The sequence below is a fragment of the Barbus barbus genome (assembly GCF_936440315.1).
Source record: "Barbus barbus genome assembly, chromosome: 32".
Lineage (NCBI taxonomy): Eukaryota > Metazoa > Chordata > Actinopteri > Cypriniformes > Cyprinidae > Barbus > Barbus barbus.
The window spans coordinates 3,345,467-3,368,120 of NC_136760.1; the positions used below are offsets into that span (position 1 = coordinate 3,345,467).

The 22,654-nt window shown below is 37.4% G+C and overlaps 2 protein-coding genes across 2 annotated transcripts in view; both read left to right on the forward strand.

The window, feature by feature from the left end:
- LOC306852296 (transient receptor potential cation channel subfamily M member 4-like) overlaps positions 1-497 on the forward strand; it is a gene marked incomplete at both ends in the record, with an annotated part of 45,082 nt that extends 44,585 nt beyond the window's left edge. Inside the window, one exon of the mRNA XM_079389008.1 lies at positions 244-497. Coding sequence (XP_079245134.1) covers positions 244-497 — 254 coding nt within the window. The remainder of the gene's footprint in view (positions 1-243) is intronic.
- Positions 419-8,578, forward strand: LOC306852202 (uncharacterized protein). The gene is made up of 6 exons (XM_079388885.1): positions 419-1,289; positions 5,815-5,915; positions 7,642-7,710; positions 7,881-7,935; positions 8,095-8,131; positions 8,239-8,578. The coding sequence occupies exons 1-6, from the start codon at positions 587-589 to the stop codon at positions 8,258-8,260; spliced, it is 987 nt and encodes a 328-aa protein (XP_079245011.1). The 5' UTR covers positions 419-586; the 3' UTR covers positions 8,261-8,578.
- The last annotated feature ends 14,076 nt before the right edge of the window (positions 8,579-22,654 follow it).

Here is a 22,654-nt window from a genome sequence, read left to right on the forward strand (position 1 = left end):
GGGATGGAGTTTCAGCAGCTGAGTGATCTATTGAAGGTCAGATCATGCAGTGTACTGCTACTATTGAGAGCCTCTTTATATAGCTTCCCACCCACCAGACCCAGCCAGGCCTAAGGAGGGTCAAGTGGCTTCACTCGGGTGGGTCTATGTTTGTGTAATGTTGGTCCTAAAGTTGATTTGTGCCTTCCTTTAATCTTCCATTACTCATGAGCACTTCTGTTTATCTCATTTTCTCTCACATAGACAAAGAAGTAACAATAAAGGGCATTAGAAATGTGTCTTGTGCATGTGGCCCTGTCAATCATCCCAGTATGTTCCTCTGTTCTACACCATTCTCTGAATGGTGCGAGTGTACATGTGACCGTACAGCAGAAACCAGCCCCCTCTCGGTCACTCAACTATCTCTCTATTTCCCTCCAGTGAATCCAGCGACTGCATTTCCAAGTACTTGTTCCAAAGCTCCAGACCCAGAAGATCCAGAGATCTTGGATCTTTGAACCCCAGAAGAAACTGCTCCTCTTGAGTGGATATGAACACATTTTTTATAAACTGTTTTCCTGTACTTGTGTGAAGGAGCAACTGCAAGATGGTAGCTTCACGTAGCTGGCTGTTGGGTCTTATCGTAGCTCTGCTTTGCAGTGGACCGTTCGGGGATTCTGTGCAGGCTGAAGAAAGGCTGCAAAGTGAGGAAGCTGAGGTGCTGAGGGGTCTGGACCATACTGGAGGTGAGAAAGAGGAGGTGGCTGATGAGGAGGGGGGTGGAGATGTATCTGAAGAAGATAAAAATGTGGGAGGAGATGGGGAAGGAGAGGGAGCTGAAGATGGAGAGGAAACCTTTGAGGAAGAGGTGACCCCAGAAGAGGAGATAAGTAAGGAGGCAGAAGCTGCTGAGGTCGAAGTAGCAGAAGCTGAGGAGGAAGAGGAGGAAGCAGGAGTAGATGAAGAGGAAGTAGCAGAGGAAGATGAGGCAGAAGGAGTTGAAGATGAAGAGGAAGCAGCAGAGGAAGAAGAGGAATATACAGAGGAAGAGGAGGAATATACAGAGGAAGAGGTACCAGTAGCAGAGGTAGAGGAGGGGACAGAGGAAGAGAACGTCGAAGTAGAGGAAGGATTAGCAGAAGAAGAGGATTCAGCACAACAGACAAAAGAGGAAGAAGAAACAGCAGCAGAAGATGAGGGAGCACCAAGTGAGGAAGAGGCAGATGAGGAAAAGGTAACTGCTGATGAAGATGAGGAGGCTGGAGATGAAGGTGATGATGAAGAGACCACAGTTGAAGATACTGTTGAAGGTAACTACTGAATTAATCATTAAATAGCCTTCACTTAACAATCAATGTTAAGTGTTTTTACTTACAATGAAACATAAAAAAACAGGTAAAAAATGGTAATACACGCCTTATTAAAATTCCTGAGTAATGTTTACTTTAACATATTTTATTACTGCTGCAATTCGTCAATCATTAATACTGATAATGTACTTTATAAAAATCATTAAATGACACATTCCAAAACCTGAAGGTGGACATTTTTACAATTATACTAAAAAGCCTTTTATTTGTTACAGTAGTATAAACTATAAATCGGACAAGAAAAGGCATGCAGTAGATTGTGTATAACAGGTTTTTCAGCTTTACAAGTTTTGATCATGTTGATAATTTAGAGGTCTTAAAAATTTGCGTATCAAATATGATGCAGTAAGTTTACAGAGTTAAAATGCTGTCTATGTTGGCATCTCACTAGGTTTTGGAACAGAGATATTGTTGGCTGCGCAGAATCCTGTGAATGCCTCAGTGAGTCTATGAAGTCACACATTGGCCCTAAAATAGCTCACTAGATCAGAACAGCAGCTGAAATATTCCAACCACTTTAAGTCCTTTCTGGCTGAACGTTGTTGACATGAACCTAACATACGGTATATGCATTACATGGTATTACTTAAATGGCCACCACTGAAACCTAGGGTCTGTTATTAAGGTAAAATTCACAAGCTCTAAAGTACATTTGAGTTTAAGCTGCCATTTGACCTGGAACAAAGCAACCGTATCTATCTCGGTGGCAAATTTCAACTAGCTAACCGCTGTCAGTTGAGTAAACAAATTCAATTTTTGCACCCCAAGAAAGGGACACCATTTTTAGAGGCTTTCCAAATGAAAGTGAAGAATTAAATACCTTCACAATGGGCCCTTCCACAAGTCCTTTAGAGAAGGGACACTTCAAAGAAGTAATTGTGGTGTTTATGGTCATGTGACCGAGGGTGGCAGGTACTTGTGATTCATTTTAATGCTAAATGGTGGGAGACTTTGAGTTAATGTAAAAATAAAAATTCAAGTTGTCTTGTTTTGCTGTATTAACACTAATTTTCTGCATGTATTTTATATGAAGTTTCATAAGCATTTAGAGTGTTTAATATTAGATAAATTAGGCAAATGTGTCTACCTGCAGAGTACAAAAATGGTAAGTCAAGAACAGAAAGGGAATAGAACAGAAAGAAAAAAAAAAGGACCAAGCACCGAACCCTGCACCCCAATGACTAGCCGCTATGACTGTGACACACATTCTCTCCAGGAAACCTTAGAGCTGACTGAACAAATCTTTCAAGCACTTGCCAGAAAAGTTGACAGGACTAGTCTGTAGCTTTCAACTGTTGTAGGCTTAAGTGTTGTGGGGTCATCCAAGCCTGCTTAAATATGGTGGGAAAGTAGCCAGTAGTAAGAGACACATCAATGTCATAGAATGGAGTTGAAGAGATGTCTCTGAAGTGTTGCTGATCTTGTTTCAGTTGTAAGTGACCTTGGCAGAAGAAACAACTAAAGGACAAGAGGGAGATGAGAGACTGATACTTGCTCAAGTTTGCGGTGATTCAGAGAGAATGACAGATAACTGGAGAAAAGGGTGTTTAGAGAAATGTAAGAAAGTGACAAGATTATTGTTAGGGATACAGTCATGGGGTGAGCCTGTTTGCTTGCATTATGTGCTGCAGCGTCTCGTGAGTTTGTTTACAGGTGCAAAGGAAGCAAGTAAGTAAGTTTCCTTACTTTAGCAAAGGAATACCAGTCACCTCTTAGCTTTTATCGAAAACCTCTAATAGGGCTGTGCGATTTGGGGAAAATATCTAATTGCGATTTTTTTTTTTTTTTTTTTTTTTTTTTTTTTTTTTTTTTTTAATTTATTTATTTATTTTTTGACATATTGCGATTTGCGATTTTTAAATTTGCAAAGTCAAGCTTCAGCTAAATATTGTCAATAATGTGCAGCACAGTATGAGTATCGCTAAAAAAAAACAATAGAAACCATCAGAGAAATTCTTATAGTTTCCATAAAACCCATTACAAAATTCCTATTTGATTTGGGCATTATTCCAATAGGAATTACTGTTGTTCTATTGGTTGCCATCTGCTAGATTACATCCCACCAATAGAATGCATCAAAAACCAGTAGACACCATTATAGCTTACATTCAAACCAATACAATTCCCATTATAACCATTAAATCCATTAAATTTTCTATTGTGTTTTGGGAGGGGTTCTACGGTTTTGTTTTGTTTTTTCTGCAGGGAAGATTATTACTACTTTTACAGAATTACTGAATTTCACAGGAAAGATTTGTTTATTTTTTATAAATAAAGAACTGTATTTCTTTAGTTAATTTTTAAAGTATTACATGTTACACAGTCTGATTTATTAATTTTTTAAATATTTGGGATTTTAAGAACAAGTGGGAAATGTGCTGATGTTTAATTTCATCCAAGTGAAATTGGCAAGAAGTTGGACATTCGTTTTAAACGTGGAGCGTCAGGCCTCGTCCATATTGCCAGATGCGCTCGTGAGAGACTTGTGGAGCAGAACCGGGCGCGAGACCGTGAGTATAAAAGAGCATTATGAGACAGGCTGCGTGTAAATGGCTCGTCCGTGAGACTCGGAGCGTGGGGCAGAGCGGAGCGGAGCAAGCATTCAGAGACACGGGCTGTGTGTGCAGTCTTCTGAATTAGCGAACATGCATTATAAACTTATTTCAAATTAATCTGTTGGGGAGATAAAATATGTAAGATAACATTCATGTAGGTTGCACTTTGATGTTTCTGATGAGAGAATTCACCAGAAAGCGGTATTCAGTCAGCGAGCAAGTGAAGAAAACACAGGCATTTTAGCGATGACTCATCTGAACACCTCTGATTGGTCATTGCATTCATAAGCTCAACAGAATCATGTGTGATTGGTTATGAATAGTTAACTACTTTTTGGTGAATCAAACAAGAGAGAAAGGATGGCAAAAAAACCCAGAATAGCTTTGTAAACCAATAAATACCAATGCATTTGCCTTCAAACAGCAAGTGAAGGCCAGGCAACTGTATTACTGTGTATAGTATACAATGATGTGTAGAAAATTTACAATCCGCAATAAATCTTAAAGCACCATGATACACAGCTTCCAAAGAGGAAAGAAGATGAGAAGAGGCATGCTGATACACCACATCCCCATAATCAAGAATCGGTAAAAAAAGTATCTGAGCCAGAATTCAAATAAATGTGGCCCAGATTGGGCCGGTTCTGGTTCAATTTATTTATTTTCATGACTGACATGCAGTGTTCCTATGGCTTGCTTGTGGCCCAAATTTGGAAAACGGGAGCGGACTGCCCAAGTGCCATCATTCTACACAGTATGTGGGCCGGAGCAAGGTTTTGGATCTGGACCGGATCTGAACCAGAATTAAAATCAATGTGGCCCAGATTTGGGCCAGTCCTGCTTTATATGGTTTATTCATGGCTTACATTGGGCTTTCCTTTGGCTTACTTCTGGCCCAAATATGGCAAGCAGGAGTGGACTGTCCAAGTGTCATCATTCCACGAGGTATGTGGGCCAGATGAAAGTGTCCGGTGTGGGCTTTATCTGGGCCTCAGGAGTTTTGCTATCTGGGCAAAGTCTCAGCTTTAAATTTTGCCATTTGTTTGGGAAATTCAAACAATAAATACCATTTTGTGGCTCTTTAATGTTTCATTACAGATCGCTGTAACACCTCAGTTCAAGCGGCATCATCTCATACAAGTACCTATACATGCTAGCTCAAAATAAACAAATGAACATCAGAAGGTATCTTGTTTCAAAAGATGTTTCAAGTTCTTTTGAAGCAAGATATATTCTATTTTTCAAGTTCAAGTCCACCAACGTTAATCTACTCTCCTGTTTGGTTGGTTTGTTGGACAAAAATAGCAGATTCGGTATTGAGATTGGTCAGATCGCCTGTCAGTCAAACTCCCTGTGAAGGGTCAGTTAAGTACTTGTCCACTGATTGCTTTAGGTAAGCTTAGCAGTGTCTTAACCAGCTGCAACAAGGCCGAATTCTGGGCACACTGCATGATTTTAGCCCCAATTTTCAATCATCAATTTTGTGTAAATTGCTGACAAATGCCAGAAATCTGAGGCAAATCAGTACTCGTTCATGTGAGTGATAATCAAATTGTGTTATCACGTGACGCGATCTGAGAGAAGCGCTGATGCATCACTGATGCCCATGAGATATTTGTCAGCGACTTAAAATCCTGCTGTGTAAAGTTTCTTTTGACTGGAAATGACATCGACAATGACCTACAGCAAATGAGAGCGCACGATATAGGGCAACTGAAAGTTCACGGGGAGGAGTCATAATAGACCTCCAACAGAACATCAAAAAGCAACTGTTCGCTTTCATATTCTTTAAAAAAAAAAAAAAAAAAATTTCACTACAAATCAGCGTACAACTGCAAGCTTTTTGGGGGCTACTGTTTTTGACAGTAATATTAAGAACTTTGTTAAACCTAATCTTTCTCTCTCTGTAGAAACTGCCAATGAGGTATATGAAGCAGCAGAAGAGTTGGTCTCCCTGAAGGATGTAAAGTATAGCTCAGGCTCTTTCTGTGCCATTTGCTCAGTCTGTGAGGTAACCATGCTTCTACCACACTGCACTTACACATGCCCCAGTCTCTTTTAAGAAAGTTTTTAATTGGGCCAAATTTAAAGGATTAGTTCACTTCCAGAATAAAAATTTCCTGATCATTTTATTACATACCTTCCCCAGTCTAGGGACGGGAAGGAGTAATAAAGAAAATGGTGGAGGAATGGAGGGAGTTTTTGCCTTCTACTGACTCACACGCAACACCATAATCGATACAAAACAATATAAGATTTATTGAACACAAGGAAGCAAACAGAACTTCAGGAGGGGTCAAGGCCAACATAACAAACAGAACATACTAAATCTCAAAAGCAATTTACCTGATCTAACAAATAAAAGTACAAAATACTACCCTACCTCCTTACTGTCCTTAAACAGGAGAAAACGTATAGATAAAATAAATGGCAACCACCTCCCTACAGCTTCCCCCAAAGAAAAAAAAATAAAACAAAACAAATCTTAGTTTTAATTAAAAAAAAAGTACAAAACTCACATGTTTGGGCTAAATGAAACCTCCCACAAGAGGACTAAAAAGCTTTCAATACTTTTGTCAACAACACATTAAACACAAAAGAACAAGTCAGCAAAAGGGACTCTTGCTCCAAGCCTCCACACTCCAGACAGCTCAGTTTTGCCTTTTATCTCCCAAACATTTCGTCTGATGGACCAATCAGGAGAGTGCAGTCATCAACAAAGTCATCTACTAATTCAACTCCACCTGTTAATCCTTATCAACCAGAGAGAGAGAGAGAGAGAGAGAGAGAGAGAGAGAGAGCAAAACAAACAGAGCACATACACAAAAAGGGACGCTCCCACTTATACAAGTCCTGGGATGTAACAATTTACTCACCCACATTCCATCCAAGATGTGTGTCTTATCTTGTAAAACCTTTTGTTTTCTTAAAAAAAAAAACCATTGCTCGTCTTGCAATGGTTGTGACAGAGATTGAAAATCCACCATGATTATGTAGACATGTTAGAAAGTCATGTTTATTCTGGAAACAAACTAAATAAAATAAGGGGACAATTGCCATTATTGCCATTTATTAAAGCCATTTATATTAGGAAGCAGCAATGAAAAATAAAAAATTAAGTGGTTCAGTATTTATGCTTTCTCACTGAATCCTGCAGTCTCACAGATTCTCTCTTCATAGAAAAAAATGCTGCTACGATCTAAACAAGATATTAATTTTGTGTAGACAGCCTGAAGCTGTAGTCATATTGCAGTTCTGCTGTGCAATGAGTTCCTTTAATTCTCTAATTTACATACTTTATGCAGGCTATTTACGTTATGCAACATTATGCGACTGCTGTGTAAATACATGCATGCCACCTTTAAACAGCATTAAATAAACATGCCATGTCAGATGCAGCTTTGCAGTGAAAAGACGACTTTTGTTGATGTTGATAAATCAATCAAAATACTACAGACTATTAAAAATTATTTTAAGTAATTGGTTATAGTTAATGTCACTGGAAATCAATCAATTTCTAAACCTGATGACATCATCACGACAATAATCAGTGCATGAGCTATTTCAAATATTTTTTTAACAACTTTTAGGTAATTTCACCCTTTTTTTAGCATATGCCAAACTCCCTGAACTTTAGTATAATACATGAACTTAAAGTATATATTTGGTGAGATCCAGTAAAGAGCAGAGGTGTAGCTTACTACTTTATCTCTGTCCACCTCTCTCTTTCCTCTCAGCACTGCGGTATCTGTGTCAAATGTCCCTGTGAGGAAGGGGACGCATCAGCACACTGCAATCACTGTGAAGTAGGTTTTCTTTCTTAATATTCATATTAAGAAAGAAAATAATTATTCTTAATTCATATTAATAAAGGCCAAAAGTATGTGGACATTAACCTAAAATCTTGAATTTTATCAAAATAAATATCTATGAACATGTTATGCATTACCTACCCTCTTATCGTCTTCCTCCACAGGCTTGTTCCTACTGTTACGTTTGTCCTGTGATCTGTGAAACTGTCTGCCTGCCAGGTATGATGCTGCTATTAGGATGCACACTCTTCATTAGTTCTAGAGTATCAAAGTTCACTTGGCTTACACTGAACCAAACGCTATTATTTATTAGCAATTTAAATGTTCAGTCTATTTTGGATAATATTTTTGGAATGTTTTTTGTTTGTTTGTTTTCAGGTGGAATTCTTGATGTACTGAGTGGTTCTCTCTACCAGTAAGGTTGAAAACAATACTTGTAGAATAATCACATTATGCATGTATTCATACCTGTTTTATGTTGAGCCTTATTTGTGTGTTGGTTTGCCTCCACTTCACCTACAGGACAGTAAACACGTTGCTCTGAATACCTTCAGCATTTTTACAATGCCATCTCTTGATGAACAGAGGAACTACAGACTAGTGTTCAAATCATTCACCTGCAGGCCTGTCTATTTGACTTTGATTTTCACTCTGAGGCCAGCGATGAGAGTGGACAACCCATTTTAAATATAACCGAGGAACTACCTGAAACCTAATGCTTACCATTTAATGGCACTTTAAAGGTGGCTTTACAAGCTGGATTAAATTAATAACAAATGTGTTTAGTAGGCCTACTCGTATAATATTTCACAATATTACTGGTTTTGATTGTATTTTTGATCAAATAAATGCAGTCTTGGTGAACATAAGACTCTTCTTTCAAAAACATAAAATCTTATTGACCCCAAGCTTTTGAAAGTATGGCGTAACTTACATTGGATCGAACAGTAATAACAAAAGTTCAGGTCAACATGAATGTGTCAATTCTGTCTGCACACCTAAAATCATAATGTAATTCCGGTTTCAGATTAATCGTGTCAATTTAAATAGTATAAGTATAATTTATGAGTGTGTCAATAAACAGATACACTATACACAATATGATTTTACTCCCCTTCAAGTTCTTTCTTCTGCTGAACACACACAAAGATATTTTGAAGAATATAGCTAACCAGTTTCTGGTCGCCATTGACTTCCATAGTTTTTTTTTTTTTTCCTTCCATACTATGGAAGTCAATACTATGGGAACCAGCTACCCATAGTCTCATACAGGTTTGGAACAACTTGAGCTTGAGTAAATGATGACCGAATTTAAATTTTTGGGTGAACTATCACTTTAATTTAGGACAATTCATGTTGGGAAATTGAACAAATGCAAGAAATGACAGACCTGCACATCCTGATGAGACACAAAACAAACACAGAAAGAAAGTAGTGTTTATTGCACATGCGGTACACTTGAAACAGGCACTGTTGTCAAATCCTGGTAGAACGACTGGAGATCTACTGATAGTGAATGGAGGAAATTAAAGATATAACTTCAACATATGCATATTAGATTAATAAATATTCTTTATCTTTACACAGTTTATTCTTAGCTTCCACTGCAATTGTCTATTCAACACACTATTCATACAGATTAATGAAACTAAACAACTGCACTTTGACATGCTCTGCTCATACCACGGAAACCACCTCCTTACGGTGTGAACATTTGGTTAGTGTGGAAACTTCTAGTTTCTTGCCTTCTCTAAAAGTCATGACATTTTTGTTTTGCGGTTATGACAGAGCATGTGTAGAAAAAATTTGGTGTGCAAAAATTTTCACTCAGAAATTGCTAATTTCACAAACAATTACAATGAAAAGGCAAGTAACACTGAATTAAATGTAAAATGATATATATTCATATGAATGTATGGAACTGTATGTGTGAATGCGTAACTCTAAACCCATTTCCTTTTACAGGAAATAATTTTTTTCACTGTGGACTAGTTAGTACATACAAACATTCAGAGGCAATGACAGCCTGAGTAGCCTCACCTGTTGCTGTACTGTGTGGTCTGTTCAAAATTGTAGCTTGTGAAATGGTAAGTTGGCGCACTAAAAGGAATGTTTTGAACACTTTTCAGTAGCTAAAATGTTTTAAGAATTAAATGTAACGTGACTCAGACAGTTCTTCTGATTTAATATGGAGATATGCTTATTAAAACTGCTTATTTCTAACAAGCAGATGCTTCTCATGACGTGTGGTTGCTATTTTATTGTCTGACTTCAGTATTGCAAATGGTGAGTATTTTCTGTCACTTTCTTCTTGTGTTGGTTGAAACAGCTTTATTTAGGTTGTCACTAAATATAACTATATCTCTATGCATATTTTTATTCTAAGAACAACACATCCAAGAACAGGACTATGTACGCATCAGGCAAAATCTTCACATTAGTTGAACTAACAGTTATTTTAACAGTCTCACACTCACTTTCAACTTAGTGCGAAGAAGAGTCTAAAGCAGTTTATAGAGCTGACCTTCTTTTCTTTTTCTTTCAAATTTATTTTAGATTGGCGTTACTTTGGCTGTGGTGAGCAACATTACATTTTCATTCCTCCTAAATCAAATATGTTTCTAAATATTAATAATAAAAACATATATACATAAATATATATAAAACAGTGAGAGACAGAATAACAACAAAACAAATTCAGAAAAACGCATTTCAAAAAAGTTATACATTGATTTGCATTTTAATGAGTCAATTAGTATTTGATCACCTATCAATCGGCAAGATTTCTGGCTCCCAGGTGTGTATACAGGTAAGGAGTTTACCTGAGATCTCTTAAAGGGAGAGCGCTCCTAATCTCAGTTTGTTACCTGTATAAAAGACACCTGTCCACAGAAGCAATCGATCAATCAGATTCCAAACTCTCCACCATGGCCAAGACCAAAGAGCTGTCCAAGGATGTCAGGGACAAGATTGTAGACCCACACAAGGCTGGAATGGGCTACAAGACTATCGCCAAGCAGCTTTGTGAGAAGGTGACATCAGTTGGTGCGATTATATGCGAATGGAAGAAACACAAAATAACTGTCAATCTCCCTCGGACTGGGGCTCCAAGCAAGATCTCACCTCGTGGGGTTTCAATGATCATGAGAACGGTGAGGAATCAGCCCAGAACTACACGGGAGGATCAAGGCAACTGGGACCATAGTCACCAAGAAAACAATTGGTAACACACTACGCTGTGAAGGACTGAAATCCTGCAGCGCCCGCAAGGTCCCCCTGCTCAAGAAAGCACATGTACAGACCCGTCTGAAGTCTGCCAATGATTCAGAGGAGAACTGGGTGAAAGTGTTGTGGTGAGCTGAGACCAAAATCCAGCTCTTTGGCATCAACTCAACTCAACATCTTTGGAGGAGGAGGAATGCTGCCTATGACCCCCAAGAACACCATCCCCACTGTCAAACATGGAGGTGAAAACATTATGCTTTGGGGGTGTTTTTCTGCTAAGGGGACAGGACAACTGCACTGCATTCAGGAGTATAGACTATGTAGCCTACTGTATGCACATCAACACACTTGGTTCGTCCTCCATGTTTTCCTGCAGTTGAATGTGAGCTGAAGGCAGGAGCAGTGGGAGTTCGAGGAGGAGGTCTGAAGCACAAATACACTGTCCTGCAGTTTCACTTCCACTGGGGTGGAAAGGACCTGATGCACCATCCAGGAACCGAGCACTCTCTGAACGGACACAGATCGCCTCTGGAGGTGAGAGATGAGGCCTGCGGGAGATAAAGACAGTGGGAACTATCGAGTTAAATGTCGCTTGTATTTAGACTCACGTGTCGTATTTTCCTATGTAGATGCACATTGTAAGCCGGAGAAATGATCTTAATGACAGCACCGCAACAAAAGTTCAAGACGGCTTTGCTGTAATGGGCTTTTTCATTGTGAGTTGCATTTGCAATGTACATCCACTAGAAAGCAGTATTAACATGACATTCGACAGTTTATTTAGGAAGTATTCAAAGTTTTCTGCATATGCAAGTGTCCTGTTTTTTCTTTCCTGAAATCATACAAACACTTTGTGTGACCCTAAGGATCTTAATGGGCCTCTTTAGTTTCATCTAGTGTCATTTTAGTAGGCTATAACAGAGATGGTACTATAGTGTTTTTTATTTTTAATTTTTTTTAGTTCAGTTATTTTCATAATTTAGTTTTTTTTTTTTTTTTTTTAAATATCTAGTTTATTTTAAATTTGTTTTAATTATTAAAACGTTGGCTTTGGCAGCTAGCTAAATTTATATATTATTGATTATTTTAATTCAGGTAGCCTAATGCTTATTTTATTTCAAATATAGTATGGCTTTGATATTAGTTAACTACCTGTATTGCTTATGATTGTGGTAAAATAGATATTTGCAGTACAGTGACACAACTAAATGTGGCTGATGCTCATCCTCTCCCTCTGTCTCAGTTCATTTGGAAAAACAGGTCTTATATAAATTCGAATGTGATTTTCTAGTGGTAGATACCTAACTGTTAGTAAAAAATCTCAGAGAAAATTGAAAAGGAATTGCAAATGAGTTAAATGATGAATTACACTCAAATCTTTTCCTTCAGGAGGGCGACAAAAAGGAAAAAGAATAGGAAAAGACGACATCACATGTCTGGGAAAGCTTTACTGATTTTTTATCTCCAAAAAATACCAAGAAATGGTAAAATTATTGTTTTGGCCAAACATCAGTCTAAACAACTTGTAAAGTAATATAATAGCTGTATAGTTCTGTATAATTTGCATTATAAATGTACCACAGCTTGTGAGTCCGTGATTGTAGGTTTTTTATTCTAACATTTATAATTTCAAGTATTCATTTGATATGAATACTGCGTGTAAGGTGCGGCCATATTTATATTTGTTTGACACATTTTCATGGCTGACATCCCATCATTTCAGTAGGATTCCACACAATCGAGAATTTCGTGAAAGATTTCCTCATGCAGATTTCGCGACTGGTTCAGTTTGCTCATGTGAATTTGCTGCATTGAAGAACCGAAAGCTGCTTGGTTTGAAATGGATACGAGTGGCACTTCATAAACAATGGACTTTTTGTCTACAAAATGTCTCTGAAATATCACTGAGACTGCACCTTTGTCACTGTATTGTTGAGATATTATGCATATTTTGTCTCATTTTGATTTTACTGCTAGGAGACGAAGTCAGAATCATGGAGCCCTTTTCTTTGCGTCAGCTCTTAAAGGGGGTTGATCTCAGCAAGTACTACCGCTACAATGGCTCCCTGACCACCCCTCCCTGTGACGAAGCTGTGGTTTGGACCATCTTCAAGGACCCAATTAGGATCTGCAGAGATCTGGTACAGGCAAATTCATTTCCCACTCCAAATAATTCCACAACTTTCTTAGAGAGCGAAGGATTTTTATGCATTATCATCTATCAAGCGCAAACGGTATTACTCAAGGCTGCATTTATTCATTTTAAATCACAGGAATATTGCAAAATATCATTACAATGTTTTCTATCGTAATATATTTCAAAAAGTAATTTATTCCTATGATGCAAAGATGAAATTCTCAGCAGTCATTACCGCTGTCACATGATGAAATAATAAAATAAAATAAAAATTCTTAATGTGCTACTTCATATTTTTGTGGAAAGCAAAAAAAGTTGCAGCATTTATTTAAAATGGATAATTATACATGACTTCACTTCTGCTTTTAATTAGTTTATTGAATCCTTTCTGAATAAAAGTATTTATTTTTGAAATACTCATAATCAGATTGCAGTTACTTTTTATTACATATTATTCACACAATGGCAGCAAATTATTCATAATTTCTTGATTTTCCTTAATTCTTTTTTTTATATTTTCCTTTCTAAGAATCCCACTGTGTCATCCCATTTTATCTTTGAAAACTTCGGATGTGGAATGTCATTGCTGTTTTCATGTTTATTAATGTTTGTTTTGTGTAATGCAAGGATTCCCAAACTTTGTTTTCAGCTGAAACGCTTTGATGTAAAATAATTAACCAAAATATCAGTTAATATTTCAATTATTTAACAAGACATTCACATGTTCAAAGTCCTCAGTTGGTTAATGGTCACATGGACATGTAGGTAAGTTTATATTTTCAGTGTTTAAATGTTTTTTGTTCTTATTTGAAAAATTATTTCTATTCGACATGTTTATGACTGAATTAATCAGTTCAGTTTATTAACCCCAGGCCAGTTTGGGAAACCTTGCAGTAATGTAATGTTCAGTCCGTTTTATGATGTTGGAATATATTTTATTTCTCTTTTTTTATATCAGCGTGGTACGTTTGGTAACACTTTAGAATAGGGAACACTTATTCACTATTAACTATGACTTTTCCCTCAATAAATTCCTAATCTTCTGATTATTAATAGTTAGTAAGGTAGTTGTTAAGTTTAGGTGTTAGGGATGTAGAATAAGGCATTAATATGCGCTTAATTAGTACTAATAAATGGCTAATATTCTAGTAATATGCTCATGTGATATATCATTTGTTCTATCTTACTGTCATATTACTGTCATGTTGTCTAGCCTCCATCTCCCCTATACCCCTCCCTTTTTTCAGCCTCTGTCTCCTCTTGTATCTTTACTGTCATCTTTTATCACACTCATCTTTTACCGCATGCTACACATTTTAACCAAATTCCTTTGGCAGCAGGTGCAGCAGCCTTATGACCTGAGTATGTAACCATGTACACACGTGCCTCTGCTAAATCAGTGCAATCGGTAAAATTATGAATGATGCCATATGGTTTCCAGTTCAGATCATCTCATTGTGACTCTTTTTTTCTGTAGCTGCTCAGATTCCCAACAAAAAATGTATTTTGACAACGTGTTCCGGCCGCAGGAGCCTCTGAACATGGTCTATTCTTCTGCTGCTCTCACCGCAGGTATACAGTATGGTGTGAGCCATAAATAAGAGGAATTAGACAGCTATAAATAACCAGACCTGTCTTTTATTCATATTTACCTCAGGTCCCGCAAGAGCAGCTGACCACGTCCTGCAGCCACAGACCATTCAGGGGCCCTAATCTGAAAATTCTGTGCATAGTTTAATTGCCAAAGCTCTTATTTTACTCCTTGCAGTAGGAAAAAGCATTTTTTAGGCCAATTTAATAGTATAAAATATAGGTAAGTTTGGATACATTGTGTTATATTTTAGGATATAATGATTAAATAAAGGACAAGGAAGGACTGTGTACTGTAATTATATGGATATTGCATTCAATATGTTTACCATTCTTAAAAGTTGGTTAGCTGGTCTCATGGTCTGACTAAGCCAGCTATGCTGATGTGTTTACGATGTTTTGGAGGGATTTTCAGCTAGTTGACCAACTAATCAAACAAACACCAGCTCAGCCAGACTGAGAGACTAACTGAACACTTACTGCATTTTAGAGAACATACAATTAGTTTATTTTTATTTTTTTGTTTGTTGATTTATTATTTATATTTTGCATATTTTTTTAAACCTGTTCATGTATACATTTATTCATTTAAATGAACAGGTAACCTAAAAATTTAAATTGGCTTAATTTGTAATAATATAAATTAATAATTCCTTCCTCCAGTTAAGTTGTCCTCTCACATCAAAATCCAGCAACATATCTGGTTACAACTGTTTTAAACTCTTTGCTTGTAACGTGCTTGATCTGCTTATTTCTCTCCTGATTCAGATGAGACTGAAGAAAGCAATAATATAGATAGAGGACTTGAATTTTAGCGGAAAGAAACAATATGAGCTTTGAAGTGTATTAATGATGGATTTATTTATTACAAACATGCAGTTTGTGGGTGTTTTTTATCAGCTGTTTGGATTTTCATTCTGACGGCACCCATTCACTGCAGAGGATCCATTGGTGAGCAAGTGATGGAATGCTAAATCTGTTCCAATGAATAAATAAATGAATCTAAAACGATAACTCATCAACATCTTGGATGCCCTGAAGGTGAGCAATTTTTTTTCAGCTAATTTTCTTAAACCTATATATGTTTTTCACATGCTGGTTATTTACCAAGGGTGCCAATATAGGAGGACACTGCATGTTTATTAGAGACAAGTTGAATAAGCAACGGTATAATGATAGGTTACACACCCACAAACGTCTTTGTGTCACTCAAAACCTGCGATCCGCTGTGCAAAACAATAATTGAAACCACATGACCTTATTCCTTTTGTATGCCCACATACACATGAAATGAAAAGGAAAGAGGAAACAAAGAGAATACAAAAAAAAAGTCCTGTCAAAGCTGTGAGTTTGATGCCAGCTTACATAACTTCATTTTACAAAACTTATAAAGCACTGTGGCTGTGATGGAAATAGCTAGAGCAGCTAAAATGAATGAATAAATAAATAAAAAACAAAGCTTTTGACAACAAACAGAATAACAGAGACTTAATGATTAATAACCACAAATGTTTAAAAATAAATGACAGACCATGTAAATTTGGTGTAAATGTCATTAATATAATCAGTATTATTTAAATATCATCATTCTTCAAACTTCTTGCTTTAATAAAATATTATAAATAGGTAACCCTTTATTTTGATGGTCCATTTTGAACATTCTGTTGACGATTAGTAATGTTGCACATCCATGTCAAGTCTCAGAGTTTTATTAGACTCTTTGCTTAATATCTGCTAACTCCTCATTGTCAGTCTCCCAAGACATTCTAGTAACTGTAAGTAACTTTGCAAGTACATATCATTGTAATCTAACCCTACCACTCTACTAATTTTCTACTAGCAAACTAGTGAGAGTTAGTAGATATAGTCAACAAAATGCATTAAAGGGAGCATCAAAATAAAGTGAAACCTATACATGTAACATGACCCCATGACGAACCCTTATAATGTCGACAAAGCTCATTAAAAGCCACAGCCCTAAAAATATGCACAGAATCTTGTGAGATGAGATAGCTGGTGCATCATGTGACCTTATTGACAGTTTCAAAGACATAATTTTTCATTTTTTTTTCATGACTCTTCATGACTCCAAACAAAAGCTCCAGGCTTGTTATCTTGGCAGGATATCACTACAAGTGGATGTTAAGATGGCTGTTTTCACATGATTGATATTGTGAGTGTAACTGTGGTATGCAGTTCCAGTGTATTACATGCGCTAGTAGTCACTGGGTCAGCTCAGGACTTTCCTTAAATATTTTATGGCAGTATCTAACTGTACTGTTTACACCTACATTATTTATATACTTGCACATTTACCAAAGAATTCCATGTGTTTTGTTTTTCCCATTTTCTTTGTCATGATTTTGGGGCAAGACTAGGAGGAAAGTCAGGTAAGAGGAGGCGATGCAGCAGATAGTTCACAGACAACTTAAGATGGTAATCTTTAAACAGTTTTCAGTCGTCAGACAAATCTGTTGATATGCCAAGAGACTGAAAGAAATCAAACTGATATAGATTCAGAGGCATGCTACTGAAATGATGTATTATACATGTGGTTATGCGCATGCGCTGATTTGTGACTACGTGTTTTGAGTTTGAGCTCCGTCAAGTTAATTCTTTATAGTCTATTTTCTATCTTAAAAACTATTTTATACACTATCATTTTCGTTTCTATAACGTGTGAATATATCCCCTATAGCATTCTAAAACAAAACCAATCAGAGCGCCTTGTTATCACTAGTTTTATTTTGATTTCTTGAGTCTGCTATTAGCTTATAGCCCGTTAGCATCGGCAGCGTGGCTGGGAGCTGTGGAGAAGCAGATCCGCGACCTGGTGGAGAAGCAGGCCCAGCTGAGAGAGCGGAGAGCCGCGCTGGAAACATCCCGGGCTGACGCTCACAAGTTCGGGGCAAGTATACAGCACGCTGCTAACACTCCCACCACCTCTACTCCGTGTGTTTCTCTGCACAGGCCCTGTGCACCCAGGACACGATCTTCCCAGATGTCCTTCACTCCGGCGCCGGGACACCACAGACCCTGGGTGCATCATCAGCGGAAGACGCGAGCCAGGCCCCGGGCGACGACCTCTCCCCCTTCGCCCTTCGAGATCTCCACCCGAAACCGCTTCGCTCCCCTCCGCGAGACGGAACGCGACGCTGTGATCGTCGGAGACTCCATCTTCCAGCACGTTCGTGCTACGTTAGCTGAAGGTAAAGTGCACACTCACTGTTTCCCCGGTGCTCGTGTTTTCGATGTTTCTGCGCAGATACCCGCGATCCTGAAGGGCGACGAGAGCATCGGTGCTGTCGTGCTGCACGCGGGGGTTAACGACAACAAGCTGCGGCAGACGGAGACACTGAAGACGGACTTCAGGAGCCTGATCGAGACGGTACACAGCATTTCACCCGCGACGACGATCAGTGTGTCAGGCCCACTTCCCACGTATCGACGAGGAAACGAAAGGTTCAGTAGACTTTTTGCTTTAAACGAATGGTAATTGTCATGGTGTAAAGAACAGAAACTGCTCTTTGTTAATAATTGGAATCTTTTGTGGGAGCGTCCTAGGATTTTCCGTGCTGATGGCCTGCACCCCAGCAGAGTCGGAGCGGAACTCCTGACGGACAACATCTCCAGGACGCTACGCTCCATCTGACTAGTAAGCCAATTCTCAAATAACTGCTATGATGACTTTTGTTCTACCCACTTAAAAGATAGAAGTACTTGCGTTGTCCAATCTATACAGACTGTGTCTGTTCCCCGAATAGCGAGGTCAAGATATAAATTTAATGCAGGATCTAGAAAAAATCTGATCGTGATTAAACCAGAAAAATGCTAAATAAATGAACAAAAACTATTTTTAAAGCTTGGGCTCCTAAACGTTAGATCACTCGCACCCAAAGCAGTTATTGTAAATGAAATGATCACAGATAATAATTTTGATGTACTCTGCCTGACTGAAACCTGGCTTAAACCAAATGAATATTTTGGTCTAAATGAGTCTACTCCACCAAGCTACTGTTATAAACATGAGCCCCGTCAGACTGGTTGTGGCGGCGGTGTGGCAACAATATAGTGATATTCTCAATGTTACTCAAAAAACAGGATACAGGAGGTTTAACTCATTCAAAATACTTCTGCTTAATGTTACACTGTTAGATATGCAAAATAAATCTCTTCTGTCTCTTCTGTCTCTTCTGGCTCTGGCTACAGTGTATAGACCGCCAGGGCCATATACAGATTTCCTAAAAGAATTTGCAGATTTCCTCTCAGATCTATTAGTTAATGTTGATAAAGTGCTAATTGTCGGAGATTTTAATATTCACGTTGATAATACAAATGATGCGTTAGGACTTGTGTTTACTGACCTAATAAACTCTTTTGGAGTCAGGCAAAACGTCACCGGGCCCACTCATCTTTTTAATCATACGCTAGATTTAATTATATCGCATGGAATTGATCTTACCGATATAGATATCGTACCTCAAAGTGATGATGTTACTGATCATTTCCTTGTATCGTGCATGCTGCGTATTACTGATATTAGTTGTATATGGCTCCGCGTTATCGTCCGGGCAGAACTATTGTTCCAGCCACCAAAGACAGATTCACAAATAACCTGCCTGATTTATCTCAACTGCTCTGTGTACCCATAAATACGCATGAACTAGACTAAATGACTAGCAACATGGGCACTATCTTCTCTAATACATTAGAAGCTGTTGCCCCCCTCAAATTGAAAAAGGTTAGAGAAAAACGTACTGCGCCATGGTACAACAGTTATACCCATTCTCTCAAGAAAGAAACTCGTAATCTTGAGCGCAAATGGAGAAAAACTAACTTGGAAGTTTTTAGAATTGCGTGGAAAACCAGTATGTCCAGCTATAGACAGGCTCTAAAAGCTGCCAGGGCAGAGCATATCTGCAAACTCATAGATAATAACCAAAACAATCCAAGGTTCTTATTTAGCACAGTGGCTAGATTAACAAATAAACAGACGCCGCCCAATCTAAATATTCCTTCACAGTTTAATAGTAATGACTTTATGAATTTCTTTACTGCTAAAATAGATAACATCAGAAATACAATAACAAATGTATATTCTACTGCGTCTAGTACTTCAGCTTCATTCATCGCACCCAAAGAAAAACTGCAGTGCTTTACAGGACAGGAAGAGCTAAATAAACTTATCAGTGCATCTAAACCAACAACATGTTTATTAGATCCTGTACCCACTAAACTACCGAAAGAGTTGTTACCTGTAGCAGAAGAACTGCTTCTCAATATTATTAACTCATCGTTATCTTTAGGTCACGTCCCAAAACCATTCAAGCTGGCGGTTATTAAGCCTCTTATTAAGAAACCACAACTAGATTCTAATGAACTGGCAAATTACAGACCCATTTCTAATCTTCCGTTTATGTCTAAAATTTTAGAAAAAGTTGTCTGCTCAATTGTGCTCCTTCTTGCAAAAAAATCATCTCTATGAAGAATTTCAGTCAGGTTTAAGACCTCACTATAGTACAGAAACTGCACTGGTTAAAATTTACAAATGACTTCTTGCTTCAGACCAAGGCTGCATCTCATTGCTAGTATTACTTGATCTTAGTGCTGCGTTCGACACTATAGACCATGATATACTCATAGATCGATTACAAAACTATACTGGTATTCAAGGGCAGGCTTTACGATGGTTTAGATCCTACCTGTCCGATCGCTACCACTTTGTTCATTTAAATGGGGAGTCATCTCAGTTATCACCAGTAAAGTATGGAGTACCACAAGGATCTGTCCTAGGTCCTCTGCTATTTTCAATATACATGTTGCCTCTTGGTAATATTATTAGAAAATACGGGATTAGTTTTCATTGTTATGCTGATGATACTAAACTATATATCTCAACAAGACCAGATGAAACTTCTAAACTAAGCTAATAGATTGTGTAAAAAATGTAAAAGATTGGATGACCAATAATTTCCTCCTATTAAATTCAGATAAGACAGACATATTACTTATTGGACCAAAAAAAAGTACACAGAATCTCTTGGATTACAATTTGCAACTAGACGGATGTACTGTTACGTCCTCTAAAGTCAAAAATCTGGGTGTTATATTAGACAGCAACTTGTCCTTTGAAAATCATATTTCCCATGTTACAAAAACAGCATTCTTCCATCTTAGAAACATTGCCAAGCTTCAAAACATGCTACCTGTTTCTGATGCAGAAAAGCTAGTTCATGCATTCATGACCTCTAGACTGGACTATTGTAATGTACTGCTAGGTGGTTGATTGAAAAAAAAAAAAAAAAAAAAAAAAAAAACTTTATATATATAGAATACACAGCTACTTTTGAATAGTCAATAAGCTGTCTTAGAATCAGACAGTATTGCATGTGCAAGCAGACGCATAATGACATGGGTGAGCCTGAGATTATGGTATTTCTGGTTTCATGATTCATTCCAGAAGATTAGTTTCATGGAACATCCCAGCATTAGCCTGAATAGAATTTGGCTGAGGTGGAACACATGCGTGTGCCTATCCTTAAAAGCAGCAGCTGTAAATACTGCTAAAGGATAATTATCTTATGTAATAGCTATGGCGTACTCATTTTTACATCTGGTAGGCTATTTCATACAAAAGCCATACGTGGTCATCGCAGATTAATATAGCTTTAGCTGAATGTATATTGTGTATACACAAAGTATACTGAATAGGCTACTTCATTGGGCTATGTGTATAAATATTTTTATTTTTTTATTTATTTAGTCATTTAGCAGACACTTTTATCCAAAGCGACTTACAAATGAGGACATAAGAAGCAATCAAAACCAACAAAAGAGCGACAACGAGCAAGTGCTATTACAAGTCTCAGTTAGCCTAACGCAGTACAGATAAATATTATTATTATTATGAATTTATATATATAAAACGTATTGCCACAATGATGTTTTCTAATGCAATCGGGTTGAATATTCACTTCTTTGATGGGCCCAAAAAAGGTTACAAATCAAGTGGAATAGCATATAAACCAACAGATGTCTTTCATATGAACATGCGTGATATTGTAAACGCCCTTTACAGTAAAGAAGAGCAAGGATGATTGACAGTGACAATACAGGCTAATGGTTTCTGTTTTTATTATTCCACCTTTGCATGCTACGAAAGAATGATTATGTTTGGAATGACATCATCAAATGATGATACTTTTTTTATAACGATACTGATAGTATCGGTAACTGTATGTCTGTCTAATAGTACACTATGTGTACTGAGTATATGTATGTGTATATTACACATTGTCATCTGTATAAGTCTGTACGTATGTATGGTAATGTCTATATGTAAATTGTTTATATGTAAATTGTCTATATGTAAATTGTTTCTGCAGTGTCTGGAGCACGCTCTCAAGAATTTCACTCACGAAGGCACACGTGCTGTGGTGATGTGACAATAAAAGTGATTTGATTTGATTTTGATTTGATAGTAAAATTTAGAATTGTATCTAATTAATCATTCAATTTTTGGTTCTTGGGTTTAATGTTATTTTTAACAAAACTTTATGAAAGGTTATTCAGCACCCAGAACAGTTTACCTTGCTTTTTATATAACCAAATTAACATAAACATTTATTAGAATTATTTTTGAAACAACATTTCAAAGCTGGCAGCTAAAAAGTACTTTGACTCACTTTAAAGGCTGGTAAGTCAAAGCACGTGGTAGTGAATTTCGTTTTCAACCTCCATCACAAGAAGGTTAGAAAACATGACCAGTGATGCTGAAGGGTAAAAACTATAAGATAAGATTAATTTAAAGTGACTGCTAGAAATTCGTAAGACATCTCCAAAGATAAATGATGCCTAGCAATGTGACGTGAGCCTTAGGTAGGAATGCAGTTTTTCGTGAGTAGATGAGCAGATGAAAGTGACCCACCCTCTACAGGTGAGCTGTGAAGAGTATTAAAGGCAGGAAAGAAGCCAATTCGTGAATCA

Coding starts and splice junctions, on each gene's coding strand:
- LOC306852202 (XM_079388885.1), top strand. CDS start 587: ATGGTAGCTTCACGTAGCTGGCTGTTGGGTCTTATCGTAGCTCTGCTT. Junction 5,916..7,641: donor CCATTTGCTCAGTCTGTGAG/GTAACCATGCTT, acceptor CTTTCCTCTCAG/CACTGCGGTATCTGTGTCAA. Junction 8,132..8,238: donor CTGAGTGGTTCTCTCTACCA/GTAAGGTTGAAA, acceptor CTTCACCTACAG/GACAGTAAACACGTTGCTCT.